The 14,666-nt window shown below is 42.9% G+C and overlaps 1 protein-coding gene across 2 annotated transcripts in view; it reads right to left on the reverse strand.

Annotated features, from left to right (window-relative positions):
* Positions 1-9,262: 9,262 nt before the first annotated feature.
* Positions 9,263-14,666, reverse strand: part of dlc1 (DLC1 Rho GTPase activating protein) — a 99,371-nt gene continuing 93,967 nt past the window's right edge. For both annotated transcript variants that reach the window (XM_076295013.1, XM_076295012.1), the window contains 4 exons: positions 13,162-13,374; positions 11,897-12,114; positions 11,441-11,614; positions 9,263-11,159 (listed from right to left, as the gene is read on the reverse strand). In XM_076295013.1, coding sequence (XP_076151128.1) covers positions 11,060-11,159; positions 11,441-11,614; positions 11,897-12,114; positions 13,162-13,374 — 705 coding nt within the window. In that variant the 3' untranslated portion in view covers positions 9,263-11,059. The remainder of the gene's footprint in view (positions 11,160-11,440; positions 11,615-11,896; positions 12,115-13,161; positions 13,375-14,666) is intronic.

Consider the following 14,666-nt stretch of genomic DNA (forward strand, 5'->3'; position numbering starts at 1 on the left):
AGTCATCTACAGATGTTTACACACATTCACCTCCCTAAATAGAACCAACTTGACATTGACTTCAACCTGTGTTATATCCTAGATCAGTGTTTCCCAAAAATTTTTTCTGGCGACCCCCTCTGCGATGCGTTCGTCCCCCAGTTTCATGAGCTTTTATGACAAAACCGTAACTGTGGTAGTTAACAAACTACATCCTAATATAAAACTGTTAACTTTCCTGGTATCAAATGACAAATGGTATCAGTTAGACCTATAACACAACATAAATTGTGCTGGGCTGGCGACCCAAATAAATTCTCCTGCGACCCAGACTTTGGGAAACACTGTCCTAGATGAGACTGCCTGGGTTATTTTGTTTCGATATTAGCCTATATATAAAACACATAATTGTAGCCTAATATTCAGGGAATAGGCATTTAAAAGAGAGACAGAGAGTGATATGACTCAGAAATGACATCGGGCGATGGCAGTGCAAGATGTTCAGAACGTAAGAGCTAAAACTTCTACAAACTCAATAACATCCACAGCGGAAAAAGAAGGTAAGAAAAATAGTCGGAAAACTTAGATGTGTAAGGCAAGCAAGCAAGTTTGGCGGTTGTTATTAAAATGTGAACATGCACGTTGCACTGTTGTGCGGTGGACTTTCAGAATGAATGGAGTCGGAGTTTCTTTAATATCGAGGCGTCATATTTGTCCGATGGCCTGCTATAAAATGAATTGCGCTGTCTGTCTAAAAAAGACGCGCTCATGCAGTCAAAATGAAAGGGAGTCTTCAGAACAGTCAGTCAACCTGACATAACAGTGTGTAAAGTAGCCTATAATGTGAATGACTTGTTATTTTATCAAGGATTTCTTTCTTTTTGCAAAAAATAAAGTACAATAGGCATTAATTAGTAGGCCAGGAGCATGCTGAAATTATGTGGCAAATTGCGTTTTTTATTACAATGATAAAATTGTAAAACGACGTGACCGAAGCTGAGGCAAGCCAGGCAATAGGCCTATAGGCCCGACGGTAATTGTAAAGCAATTTACAAAAGATTCACTGAACAAAAATGCTGATGTGGTACATGAAAATTTAGCTGAAAATGTGGAGAATGCAATGCAATCAAGCATTTTGGACGATATATTGTCACAAGCTAGCCACTCACCGTTCGCAGTGCTCAGTCCGAGGGTCGGGATAATCAGTTGTCTTTCAAATTCCCTCTGCACGCAATAGGACGCAATATGATATTTGTTTTCAAGTAGCAGGGAATTCAAGCCAAACCGTTGCAACTCTGCCATCAATCATTATGTTAAGCCCAACAAACGACTCTATACACGATTTCAATGCCAGATTTAGTTTCGATTTCTAGAGCTCACAAGTCAACGGAGAGTTGCTAGACTAGCCCTGGCAGCAAATGTAATTTGCTGCCGCTAGGGGCGCGTCTAGATTTCTAGGCTAGTCACAAGCTGGCAGAATAGGCAACAGGCCGATGTGCGTTTTATTTGGAGACTGTTTTGCGAGACAGAGACTGAGTTTGCTGCTGATATTCTGGGGATAGGCTACAACATAGCCAATGTACGACTTTAGCCTTTTAATATATTTGCTGCATTAGATCAGTCTTTCTAGAACAGGCAAGGGCTTTCTAGCCTCACGTCAGCAGCGCTGCATCACCCATATAGCCTACATTAAAACAACCAGCGGATGGTGGGCGGGTGCGGTTTTGAAAATTGGTCAAAAAACTTTGGTGCTGATGGATGATAAGTTTTGCTATGCAGTTATGGTTGAAATAATAGCCCATCAGCGCATCTCTAGTGTGTGTGCCTCTCTCTCGCTCAGAGGGGAGGGAGAGGCTGAGGGTCGATCCAGCATGGATTCTAAACTCTGTGGTGGATAGGATCTACAATTAGGTTTTAACAATACTACTACGCTAGGTCGAAGTACTCCCAAGTGCTGTTGCGCCACACATTGTAGTTCTCCGGTTTATTCGCTTGGAAAATCGCCACGTTCCATGTTGCGTGGCCGTAGCATTTCTATCAACTACTCGTGCAACTGTATTTAAGTCGGGAAAACGTGGATGTTTTTGATTACTTCTACGCTTAGTCCCCGTCAAAGCCCGCTAGCATAGCAACATGCTAACACAGTCCAGCCGCGCACCAGAGCGTTTGAGTGCACGTACCGACACGGGATGGTATGACTCAACTCGTGAAAGTTAAGGTAAGAACATATATTACTACTGACATTGGGTGGCGTGTTCCTTTAAAGGTGCCATGTGTAAGAATTGAGGTAAAAATATCTAAAAAAAATGAGCTACACACATCAAAAGAATGAGAAGAAATAAGAGCGATGATGTCATTAAAATGAAAAATAAAATATGACAAGGTATAGTGCTGCAGAGATTTCAACCTGAATTAGCATGCTAAATGACTAGCCACAGCCCGACAGGTGTATACTCTTTGGTTTAAGTACGCTCACAAGCCATGCGAGTTATTCGTGTATTGCAGTTTGGCTGGCGGTTATGTTGCCCGCATACCGCCTCCCATGGCCGAAACTGGTATTATGACTCCTGTTGGGCTGTGGCTAGTTATTTAGCATGCTAATTCAGGTTGATATCTCTGCAGCACTATACCTTGTCATTTTTTTAATGACATCATCACCCTTATCTCTTCTCATTTCTTTTGATGTATGTAGCTCATTTTTTGGATATTTTTACCTCAATTCTTACACATGGCACCTTTAAGCAACGACCTTTTTGTCATCTTTCTGTTTTATAGAGTAGGCCTAGATGAAGAGAGCGCAAGCTGCAGCAGCCGCAAAGCCGAGGACATTGAATGTGCAGGCAGCGCAGCAGGCAGAGCCAGCAGTGATTAATTGGTCGCGTCATGTGTGCAAAAAAAATACATCGGAAGTTCGGCCTAATGTCCGATGTCGTTTTAAAATAATCTACTTAATCTAACAATTATTTTGTATTCTTACTTAAAGGCTTGTTATTAGTGTTAGGCTATTATCCTTATTCTGAAAGGTCTGATTTGCACTGTTACGCAGTAATTTTTTTTTCTTCCCACAATGACATTTTGAGTTCATGATTCCTCTGTTGTATTTTGAGAGACCTAATGTTTGAATAAAAATGTGTTTTGGTACAGATTTGAAAATTCATTATCTTTTATGATAGTCTATTAGGCCTACAACCCCCCCCCCCCCCCCCCGTGAAAAAAAAGTGTCCTGAATTTCAGCCAATCTCATCTGGTCACCTTAAATATGAATATAGCAGCAAACAGCAATGAGGGGGCCAAGCAGGCAGTCCAGTAGGCCAGATTTGCCATGTAACTCAATGGTGTTACATCAGACATATAGCATTAAGCAAACACAGCAAGTTTCATGTCAAACATCCCATCAATTTCGATTGGCTGTTACAGGTGATTTTGTCAATTGTTCCAGAACGTAATGCACTGATAAGGTATGGTCTGAAGAAGGTCTGTGACATTTTTGGTGAAGATCAGTGGAGATTTGTGACCTGTGAATACTTTTTAGTAGCCTGGGTTTTCCCATGCTGCCTTTCGCGCACAATTTTATTCACGCTGCTAGGCAGCCTGGATTCTATGGACTTCGTTTTCACCTCAACGAAGGAACCAATCACAGAACGGAGGGGGGGCATTTGATAGACATTCATAGCGCCCAATCAACGGCTCTGGGCATTCGTAAACCACGTTTCAAATAAGAGAAAATTAATGTCTAGTTCCCAGACCCCATCTCAATGAGATGAGGTCTGACGTTAGCCAGGCTAACTTTTTAGTGTTTTTGATAAAATCCAGTATGGCGGCTGAATCCATTATGTTGACGTCACAAGTTAGCATATGTCGGCCTAAGAACCTCCCAGAGTATTACCAGACACCACTAGTACATTTTAATTCTAAACACATCAACAGCTACAGGCTAAAATGCATTTTTGCTAATTGCAGCGCCCCTAAGAGGTCAAAGGTCGCCAAAATTCTTGAGTGTCCTCCTAAACAGGTCCTGATCCCATAGCTGCCAACTCTCACGCATTGGCCGTGAGACACACGCAGTGTGTGAGTTTCACACACTCACACGCCACACCCCCGATTTCTCACGCTGAAGTGTCAACCCTGTCGGTCAGATGCCTGAAAAATGAGTTTAGCCTATCTATAGATCTACCTGTTGAGCCACGGTTATGCTTTCAGAGACGGTGAGAGGGTTCAAGAGCACCCCCTGTCTGTGGAATTTTCTAAATTTTCTCTCATTTGCGATGCTACTTCAGAAGCCGTCCCAGGCGCATTCCCCCCCCCCCCCCCCCCTGCATTTCCCCGGCTTCAGGTATGCTTTGAGTATTATTGAGTATTTTTCACGCTGAAGTGTCAACCTGGTAGGTCAAATACGTGGCAGATGAGGTTTAACTAAACTAAACCTATACATGTGATATCACACATCGTGTGAACAAGCGGAATCTAAGCTTTCCAATGATATTAGCGCCAAGTTGCTGTGATAAATGGTTCGCGAGAAAATTATCTTTGAACCGATGTGCAATTTAGGCTAATCATATTTGCATTTTGCACACAGTGCACACCCATTACTCTCGGTTTAATATCTCAGTAACCCTTCACACAATACGTGGCAAACCCAATATCACAATAAACAGCAAACCATACCGAATACGAGGATATTAAGCATGCCTCTGTGCAATAAGTGGTTCCTGAGTAATCCGGTTTTGAAATTGCAACACATTTCTACATAGCCTCATTGGGGCGAAATTATAATGTATTCTAATGTAAACTATTTGTCAGTAGGCCTACATACATTTTTGTAAATTACTCAGCCATAGATTATCCCACTATCATGGTTCCAGCCAATCCCACTTACACAGATAAATGAATATATTTATATTGGCATGCTTCCTAGTGACATTAATGCAAAAATATGAAGAAAATCAAATAACGAGACACAAATATTGATATGACCCCCAAACCCCCCTTCCAAATATGCGACAATTAGTGGGGAGCCCTTAATACATGTGGGCCCAGGGTCCCGAAAGTTCATAATCCGTCCATGCCTGGTCCCTACACCTGAGAACTACTGATGTACGTTTTTTTTACTGTACGGTATAATGCTGAATGAGCCAAACAAAAATTTCCGCAGCAAAATTTTGGTTGGCCCCACCAAATCTCACTCCAAGGTTTTTTGAAAAGTTGGCAGCCCTGTGATCCAAGTACTGAGTTTGGCTTTGAAACATGAAAGGGTTGCTGAAATATGAGCTCACTTCCTGTTTGGTGGCTTCGTCGTCGATTTTGATTGGCTGTTGCGGGCGAATGATTTTAGATTTTGCTACAAAAAGCACGACTTTTGTGAGGCTTGGTCTAAAGATAATCTGTGCTGAGTTTTGTGAAGATCAAGGACAAAATTTGTGAAAACTTTTTAGTCGTTTTGATTAAATCCAATATGGCGGCCGAATCAATTACAATGATGTCACAAATTGGCATGTGTCGGCCTAAGGACCACCCACAGTATTACCAGATACCACTAGTAAGTTTTAATTCAAAACACATCAACAGCTATAGGCCAAAATGCATTTTTGCTAATTGCAGCGCCCACTAGAGGTCAAAGGTCACCACATTTCTTGAGCATCCTCCCAGTGGGATCTGAAATCCATGTACTTAGTTTGGTTTTGATACATGAAAGCATAGACATAATATACATAGACGCCGCATCGACCGCTACTCCCTACTAGCGCTGACGAGACGTGGGGCCGACATCTTGGATCGGTCATCCACTCCACTCAGTATTCTCTTTGGCTGGTGCAATGAGCTGTCAGCGCATTAAATTAATCATACCTCACTGAATTGAACAGATTTTCACACATTTTTTTTGCTGCAAAGGTCATACATGTAGCTATGATACAGGCCACATTGTTTGAAAATACAAAATAAAACCAATAGTACGGTAATGTTAAATCTTACTTGTGAAAAGTAAATCCCCCGAGTATGGTCCGCCGATTTGAGCAGGAACATGCTGCACAGTGCTGTCATCTTGTGTTTTCTGCTGCAACGCAACGAGGAGTATGACCGGTCCAAGATGGCGGCCGCATTTCTTGTTTCCAGCAGCCAATGCGGCGTCTATGTATATTATGTCTATGCATGAAAGGGTTGCTGAGATATGAGCTCACTTCCTGTTTGGCGGCTTTGCCGTCAATTGCGATTGGCTGTGACAGACAAACGCTTTCAAAAATGAATACGCAATGGGATAACTTTTGTTAGGCTGTGTTCTTTGTGCAGAGTACTTCGGAACACAAAATCAAAGGAAAAGTAATCAAAAGTAGACTCGACTTTTGTTGCAACCGGGTCTCGGAATTGGAAGAAAGCCCATGAACAATGCTGTGCACATTGAGGAAGTCAGTGTCACAAATTCAAATTTGCTGTAATGTTGTGGATCCAGGAGCCAACGTCTGTGAATGTTCAGCTATCTTGTGAGCTTGAGAGACAACAGAATCAAGCAAGAAGCAGAGGTGGGCACAAATACATCAAAAACTAATTTTGTTACAAACTACTACTGATGTGAAAAATGTATTTTTTTAAGTAATTAGTCATTTGAAAATACAGAATTACCCACACAATAAAGATTGTATGCCAACTTTTTAAGAAACTTTTATAAGGCATATTATTGAACATATCCCCAAGAGACAAGACATACAAAACTGAACTGCATTTCCCTTTTTGTGCTATAAATGCATGCCTATAACATGGGGGATAAACAGAATAACATCCTGTAAGGTGTGCCGATATACAGAATTAAACTGTCCAACCAACAACCAACCTTTTTTGGTATTTGAAGATAAACTCTCTCCACTCTGTTTCACATTGGGGAGGTCTTTCATATATTGGGTTACACTTTACTTGAAGGTATCTAGTGACATGGCACTGTCATGAACGTGTCAGAAACATTATAAGTCAGAAACGTTTATGACATACTTCTGTCATTTAGTGGCAGTGGTTTTTGTCATGACGTTAGGGAAGTTAGGGTTAATGTGCCTTGACAGTGTCATGTGTTTATGACATTAGGGGGATTCGACTTCATGTAGCCGCCTGCAGCCGTCTTAAGCTGACTGCGTAACGTGATTATTTCTGAGATCCTGATACGTTCTCAAACCAGAATTGTGAATACGTCATGGTTAAAAAACGTATCAGAATCTCAGAAAATAATCACGTTATGCAGTCAGCTTAAGATGTTTTCCATTTAAATATGTCTCCATTCGGGCAGGGAGGGGTGGGGGGCACTCTGGCGCAACAGGCTACAGCGCTCATACTATATACTCTCACTTACTTCCTGTCTCACTCTTCACTGTCCTATACAAATAAAGGCAAATAGCTAAAAAATATATACTTTAAAAAAAGTCTCCATTCCTCAAAAAAAATAGAGGAATGCTGTGTTCTATATTAATTATTAATTCATATTGATGCAAATAACTTTCTTCCAAGACAGAATTGCTCAATATGGTTTTCTTCAAAGATTTTGATTGCTTCAGATACAGGTATATTTCTACTCCTTAAAACAGCCATATGGATGTTCAATAATTTCATGATATTTATAAAAGTACAACACAGTGCAAAGACAAGCACAATAAAGATAGTGTTTTTATTTCCTAACAATTAGTCTACCTTTTATAGAATGTTAATTTTGCAATTTTTCAATTTAATGGCCCACGACTTGAACATTTAATTATGGCCCGCGGCCCTCTACCCCAATGTTCCTTGTGTTCCTTGCCACGTCTGTTCCTTGCCACAAGATGGCAGTGTTGGCTGCGTTAGTGTAGGACCTACCAACAAAATTATCCAAGGAAATGTATTATTTTGAATTGAAACAAATGACGCTTCGTATAGACTGTAGTTGTTGGGATTATTCTGTTATTGAGAAATGCACATGACAATTTGACAATTTGAGATATTTTTCAAGATGAAATTATTTCAAATAGGAAAACAAAAACAATTCCTACCTGAAAATTAACAGAAAGCTACTCTAGCATGTTCATTAAGTTTATCGCATAATTATGTGTCACCACAGATCAACCATATACATTATTCCCATGAAAAGTACAAATAGTGGAAAAACAGTATTTACAAACATAGACTACTCGTGACAGAGGAGGGGGAGTTGAACTGAAGAATCCCACCGTTGATGTTGTACCCCCCCCCCCCCTTCTCCACATACGTCAGCATTGTCATCCTCCACATTTATCAATGTGGGAACCCTCCTCCACGTCTTTCTCAAAGGAGCAGGCAGGAATGTGCTTTGAGCTGCCTGCCTGCCTCGGGCTTGTGTTATCTGCTCACGTTGTTTTGGTTCCCAGCAGAAGCTCAACACAGACTCTCTCTCTCTCTGGTTGTGTGTTTGTGTGATTGGGAGAATGGTTATGCTTGGCGAATGTGTGTAAGTATGCCTTAGTTATGGGTGGTTGTTTTTTTGTTCTCAAATCATGATCCTGGGGTAGCTAATCCTCAAAGGCTGTCATGGATCAAATTATTTTCAACTATCCCTGCAGATAATAAACATTTGTTTCCTATGCCATTTGACACCATATTTACTGTTTTGTTAATACAGCAGGACTGCTAACGAGAGAGAGAGAGAGAGAGAGACTCCTTGTGTCCAACTCAGGGACCCTGTGACCACAATTCCCTCTTTGTTTGTGCGGTATGGATACATTATGTAAGCACCAGTCTGAGATCACCAGCCTATGCAGCTGCCATCCTCCTCTGCTACTGCACATGATGTTTTCCAGAGAGAGAGAGAGTATGAAGGAGGGAATGCTGTAATCCTTAGCAGTTAGAGGCCCGTACTCTCTGACACACTAGTCCATGTGGGCCTGTGTGGGGGAGACGGAATTGCCATCTCAGCACACAGCCATGGTATTCAGCCCGTCTTCACATGGTAAAGGCATTCGCATGCCAGTCTAGCTCATGTATGTAAAAGCCAGGCTACAGTTTAAACCAGTTGCTCTCTCTTAATCATTAATTTTAATTTCCATTTATTTTCTTATCACTGCAGCACACTATGAGAGTGACATTCGGAATTCCAGCTTGCACAAATACGTAACAAGATCATGAGCCCAGTAGTTGTTCTCTCATACCCATAGCAACAATTATTTAAGACTGCAAGAAAGTTTTGGGGCTTGGCTGTACTGTCCTAGCACTTTAGGTGAACATTATTCATTTGTTTCAATACCACTGACATGGCCTCTTTAAAACACACACACACACACACACTCACACAAACTTCAGACATGTTTTAGACATTTAATAGTGCACGGGCCATGATTAATCTGTACAGAAATAATATTAATAATAAAAAAGATAAACAATTTACATTTTCATTTATGTAACTTAAAGCGTAACATTTGCAATAAAATAACATGGTACAAAAAATGACATATGAGGTATAAATACAAGAATGCTTAAATTAACGTTCATTGTCATGCGTTATCGTTATTTGGGTGGCATACACTTTTAATGTACACATAGGTTTACAACACAACACAAGGCAGAGCAAATCGGTTTTAGATTTCAACACAAAACTGCTCTTGGATCTTAGAAGATAAATGGTCTGTTACTACTTAGTCTTTTACTTCATTTGTAGGTTAACACTGAAACAGAAGTACACTTAACAACGAAGCTGACAGTCATTTTATTTTTTCCTTCTTAGCACAACATAGTCCTTCTCCATCCTTGTCCTCTACCCCCCAAATCTCTAACTCCTTTACAGTAAAACCTGTAATATCTTCACCTTTATAAAAAAAGGGTACTTCCTCTCCTCGGGTACTTCCTCTCTTTCCTCTCCTATCCCTTCTGTCACATCTTTTCTTTTCTCCCAAAGGTGAGCATGCTCAAGGGTGCATTGGCTCATGACATCTGACAGACAATAGCTAATAGCTATTTCCAAATAGATCCAAACGAAAAGAAAAGAACAAAATAAACTTCGAAAAACATACTTAAACACTGGTATCAACCATCATTGTTTTCTTTTGCACCCTTCTTTTCTCTCTTCAGAGTGGCCTGTGTGGCTGTTGATCAGCAAGCTTTATGTAAGGGATTTTGGTCCTTCCATGTGTTGGTCTTTCTTTTTATTCTGGGCATGTAAAGCCCCTCAAATTAGCCAGATATATGCATGAATCTACTTAACTACAGCGCTTTTCAACTCTCAATCACAAACCAGTCTGCCCTCCTACGTCCTAAACCTCAGGTGTTCCTGCCACCTTTCAGTCTTTTAAACGCTCTCTGACAGCAAGGCACACACACACACAAACATATACACAGATACACAAAAACAAACCTGAACAACACAAACAAGTGTACACACGTACAAACAAATACACATACATACATACGTACATGACTCCCGGTCATTTGTTCACCAACTCTTTAAAATGTTAGTGTAGGTCTACTAATGAAAGGGTAGTTTATACTGTAATAACTGCTGTTTTGAAACTGGTAAACACATGCTCACACACACACACATAAGCACACGCAAACACACATACATTGCTGATAATATATGTTTTATATACTATATTGCAGCAGAGAGCCAGTGCATGGAATATATCTCATTTGTCTCTCAGTCACACGATACACACACACATATTATATCACCCCGACACACACATACGTTCACACACATTTTGTATACATTGTCCATTTTGCTTCCCAGAAGCTGTAGAACCCCTGCCCCTGGTCACCCCATGAAAGTTTGGCATCAGTTGACGCCCCTCCCTGGACGGGTCAGATCCTGTGCACCCACTTGAGAGTGATTTTCACAGTGCAAGACGCGAGCAGTCTTGTCATGTGTCCATTCCATGACTTTTGTTTCGCCTTTGACCTGTCAATCCAATGTTGTGTAGAGATAAAAAAAAAAAAATATATATATATATGAACTGTATACCGACGTTACGTTGTCCAGAAATCCTCTCGAGCCACTGAGTCTGTTCAAGAGATAGCAGCGGTGTCGGTGGAGGAGTTGTTGTCATCCTCATCATCCACCTTCCTCGTTAGACTCTCAGAGACGAAGGGTAAAGGAGAGGGGGATTTATTTGTCCATAGGGCAGGTGAAGGAGTCTCTGATCCGTACTACCTCCGCAGCACACTGGTGTCCATAGAGCTTATTGTACCACTCTGGGAATCGACCCCTGGGAGGGAGGGAGAGGGAGAGAGGGTCAGCTAAGTCTGTCTGAGGCAGCACATACAGCCAGGCTACCTACATTCTCCAGGGGCTGTACAAGACCGATGTGTTTGTAAGAGGCTGCATAATGCAGACAGATTAGTGGCGTGTGTGGAACGGACTGACACCGTAATCCCTCCCTAAGTGGAAATATGAGTTTGGGGTGAATATGTGTTTATGTGTACGTGTGCCTGTATGTGTGTGTGTGAGAGAGAGAGAGAGAGAGATGGTGTGAGTGGGTGAACTCACCGGCAGTCCACCCTGGAGATGAGTGTGAGGCGGGTCTTGTTTTGGCCGCAGGGCTCCATGTAGTAGCGGGAGGTCAGGACGTTGGCACGCACGCCCATCACTGCTGCCCGGTCGTGATCCACCGACGCACTCACCAGAGCACACGCACCCTTGGGCAGGTCAGTCATCCACGTCCTACATGGTGCACACAAAACAGCACAAGTATATTAGGTTAGCATACATACTACATATGACTCAACATATGAGGAAGCACTTATTTTATTGAACAGAAGAGCAGCTAAGGTGAATTGGTTAATGACCACAAAGGGAAAAAAGAAACAGTATCCTGAAGTATATAGACAGATACTGAATACTTTCCTGAATTTCCCCTTGGGGATCAATAAAGTATCTATCTATCTATCGATACAGACAGACACAGTCCTATTAGCTACAGGTAGGGTGTGGAGTGTCTCTTACCTGAGCACCACGTGGTCTCTGGGTGGGTGCGGGGCCATGCTATTGCGGACGTACTGGTAGACCTCGGCCCGCTCCTCCAGCGTCTCCACCACGCGGCCCTCCAGCAGGTCCTCGTCCCAGCGCGGCTGCTCCCTCAGCACCCGCGACAGCACCTCCTCCGCCAGCGCAGGCACCTCCACAGACGCCTTCCACAGCCGCAGCGGGGAGCCGTCATGCACCTGGGCAGATGGGGGCCAGGTAGGTGTTGGTTTTTGTTTGCTTTGTTGCATAAAAATGCTGGACAATACCAGACAATATTCTTTTTTTCAGTCACTGTCGTCATGGATATGATTTTTAGTAGGCAGGTTGGACACAGCGCACTAGTGGGTCGAAACTGTTCCAACACTTAAATGGTCACTTCATTTTTGACCAACCTGGCAGAAGCCCAAAAGCTACAGGCCATTAATATACACAATATATGACACTTTAAGGGTCTGTTCCAAATAGCTTTCTCATGTAGAGGCATCATGCTACAGGCAGGGAAGAGCAGTGAATTGGGACACAGATTCCACCCTAAAGGAGTTTACGGCCTCAAGGGCCAAGCAGGATGTCTGTTTGGGAAGCATGAGCTGCATGGTATGTGGGGAACAGGAAGTAGAGTGCGGAGGGGCACACGGCACGGCACGGCAACATGAGGAGTGATGTCATGGCTGGCGCGAGGCCAGAGAGGATGCTGGAAACAGGACGAGTTTGTGTTGCTTTCACACGGACGTCAGGCCCGATTCACAAGCAACGCCCAGCCGGCTTGTCCATCAATCACCAGAGAGAGATAAAGGGCAGCACCGAGGGCAGCGCCAAAGAGAGTTCAAGTTAAAGTTGACCGGTATTTAGCAGACGCTTTTATCCAGAGCGACACGGACTAGCAACTGGAATTTGGAATAGAACGCGGGCTGACCGATTGTCAGACAGCGACGTTACCACAATTACCAAAACAGTATAGCGTGGTGAAGGGATGAAGTCTACACCAAATCCAAGAATGAAGACATATTCCAATTTAGTCCATGGGGGTGACTCAAACTGGACTCAAATTACACACTCACAAAATAAGAAACAAAACTGGATGGATAAGATGTCAACTGCTGTACCACATTTTAACTGTGGGCTATGTCTTCATATAACAAAAAGGTGCCACCCTCCCACACTAACAAAGATAACATAAACAAATGCTACAGTCATAAATCTAAATGGACCTCTCTGTGTGTGTGTGTGTGTTTAACATCCGGTACCTTCTTGTATGCGAGCTCAGCAGGCTCTGGCGTGGACACGCTGTCGAAGCCGCGGAACTTGTCCTTGGCCTCCTTGAGCAGGGCGTCCAGTCCATCCCTGAGGTGGGAGCGGTATCCCTGCGGCCCGCAGGCCTCCAGCAGCTCCTCCATGCGCACGGGGCTCAGGCACTGCTCCACGTACGAGTTCCTACAGCGACTCATCTCCTCTGGGATCTGCAACACACACACACACACACACACACACCGGGACATGGTTAACTTGATGGTCACATGAAAGGCTGCCCTTTAATCAATAAACATATGCACCGACCAAAATGCCCTTGAAATTAAATGGGATATTGTCATGCATTAGGATATATTCATTAATGGCGAAGGAATTGTAAAAAATATTAGCAATTTCTGTGTCGAGTCTCTATCTACCACTGTGGCTGAAATCAAGATGCTCACATGAACTTGGTTACATTATTAACTCAAAGGATTGCGTAAAGTCACACCACCAGCCAACAATATTGTGGCGTGATTTCTGGAACTATCAAACCACAATAAATCTTTATGAAACAAGGGAGGGATGTCATTAGTCCAGTGTGCTTCACTAAATATGGTAACTGCGTTTCCTGTTTCCTCTCAACCTCCCTGTACTTTCCGGTCATACTGCCGGTCTGACACATGGCATCTTGTGCCAAGTATTAGTGGACAAAATTCAGTTACCAGAGATTAAACAGAGAGCAAGTCAGAGCTGGGGATGGGCCGTTAGTGACTAAACCATGTCCACTATAGTGTCCTTAAGTTCCCCTCCAAAAAGCCCCACATAGAAAAAAAAGGAATCGTAATAACCGCAAAGTGATCAAATGTTATGTTATTAGACTAAGTAAAAATATAGATCCTTATCTTTAGTAATGGGTGCCTAAGATAACGAAGTCTGCATGATAATTGACAGGACCAATGTGGAAAGGGCAAACATTCATGACCTCATGCACGCCAGTCAGGCGGTGTTCCGGCTGAGTCCTGATGTTGTTTGGTCTTGCCATTTGCCAGCATTCATTATTTCTGAGCTTATCCAATCAAGGGCTTCCCATTGGCCTTGGCATGCAAGGTCAGCCAGGCTGTTTGGGTCAGGCTCGGGTGGCATAGGGAAGGGGGGATGTGGGTGGGGGGTTGAGAGCAGGGCGGAGGAAAGCTGTTGTTTCGTGACATGCTTCTTGAGGCCTTCTGCCATATCCTCAGACAAGGTCATGACCTTACATAATCATGGGCTTCGACATTCCAGGAAGGCCTGGACTGGCCCCAGCAACAACCAACCCGAAAACAAGAGAAGTTTCTTTAAAAAAAAAAAAGGTGGAGCAAATAACATCCGTGGAGAAGGCTTGAAGTGAGTGTAATCAGCTTTGCAAACCCCCTACCTCTGTTGCATAACAACAAAACCTTGACAACAGAGAGCACAGGCAGCAGCCAGGAGGCCTGGTGGGAGTTTGCCCAGCTTCTCATAAGCTAACCCCCCCCCCCCA

The sequence above is a fragment of the Alosa pseudoharengus genome, unplaced genomic scaffold (assembly GCF_046254945.1).
Source record: "Alosa pseudoharengus isolate Yale_2024_CS ecotype anadromous, Long Island Sound unplaced genomic scaffold, YU_APseudo_1.1 YU_APseudo_1.1_scf_2, whole genome shotgun sequence".
In the NCBI taxonomy this organism is placed as follows: Eukaryota; Metazoa; Chordata; class Actinopteri; order Clupeiformes; family Clupeidae; genus Alosa; species Alosa pseudoharengus.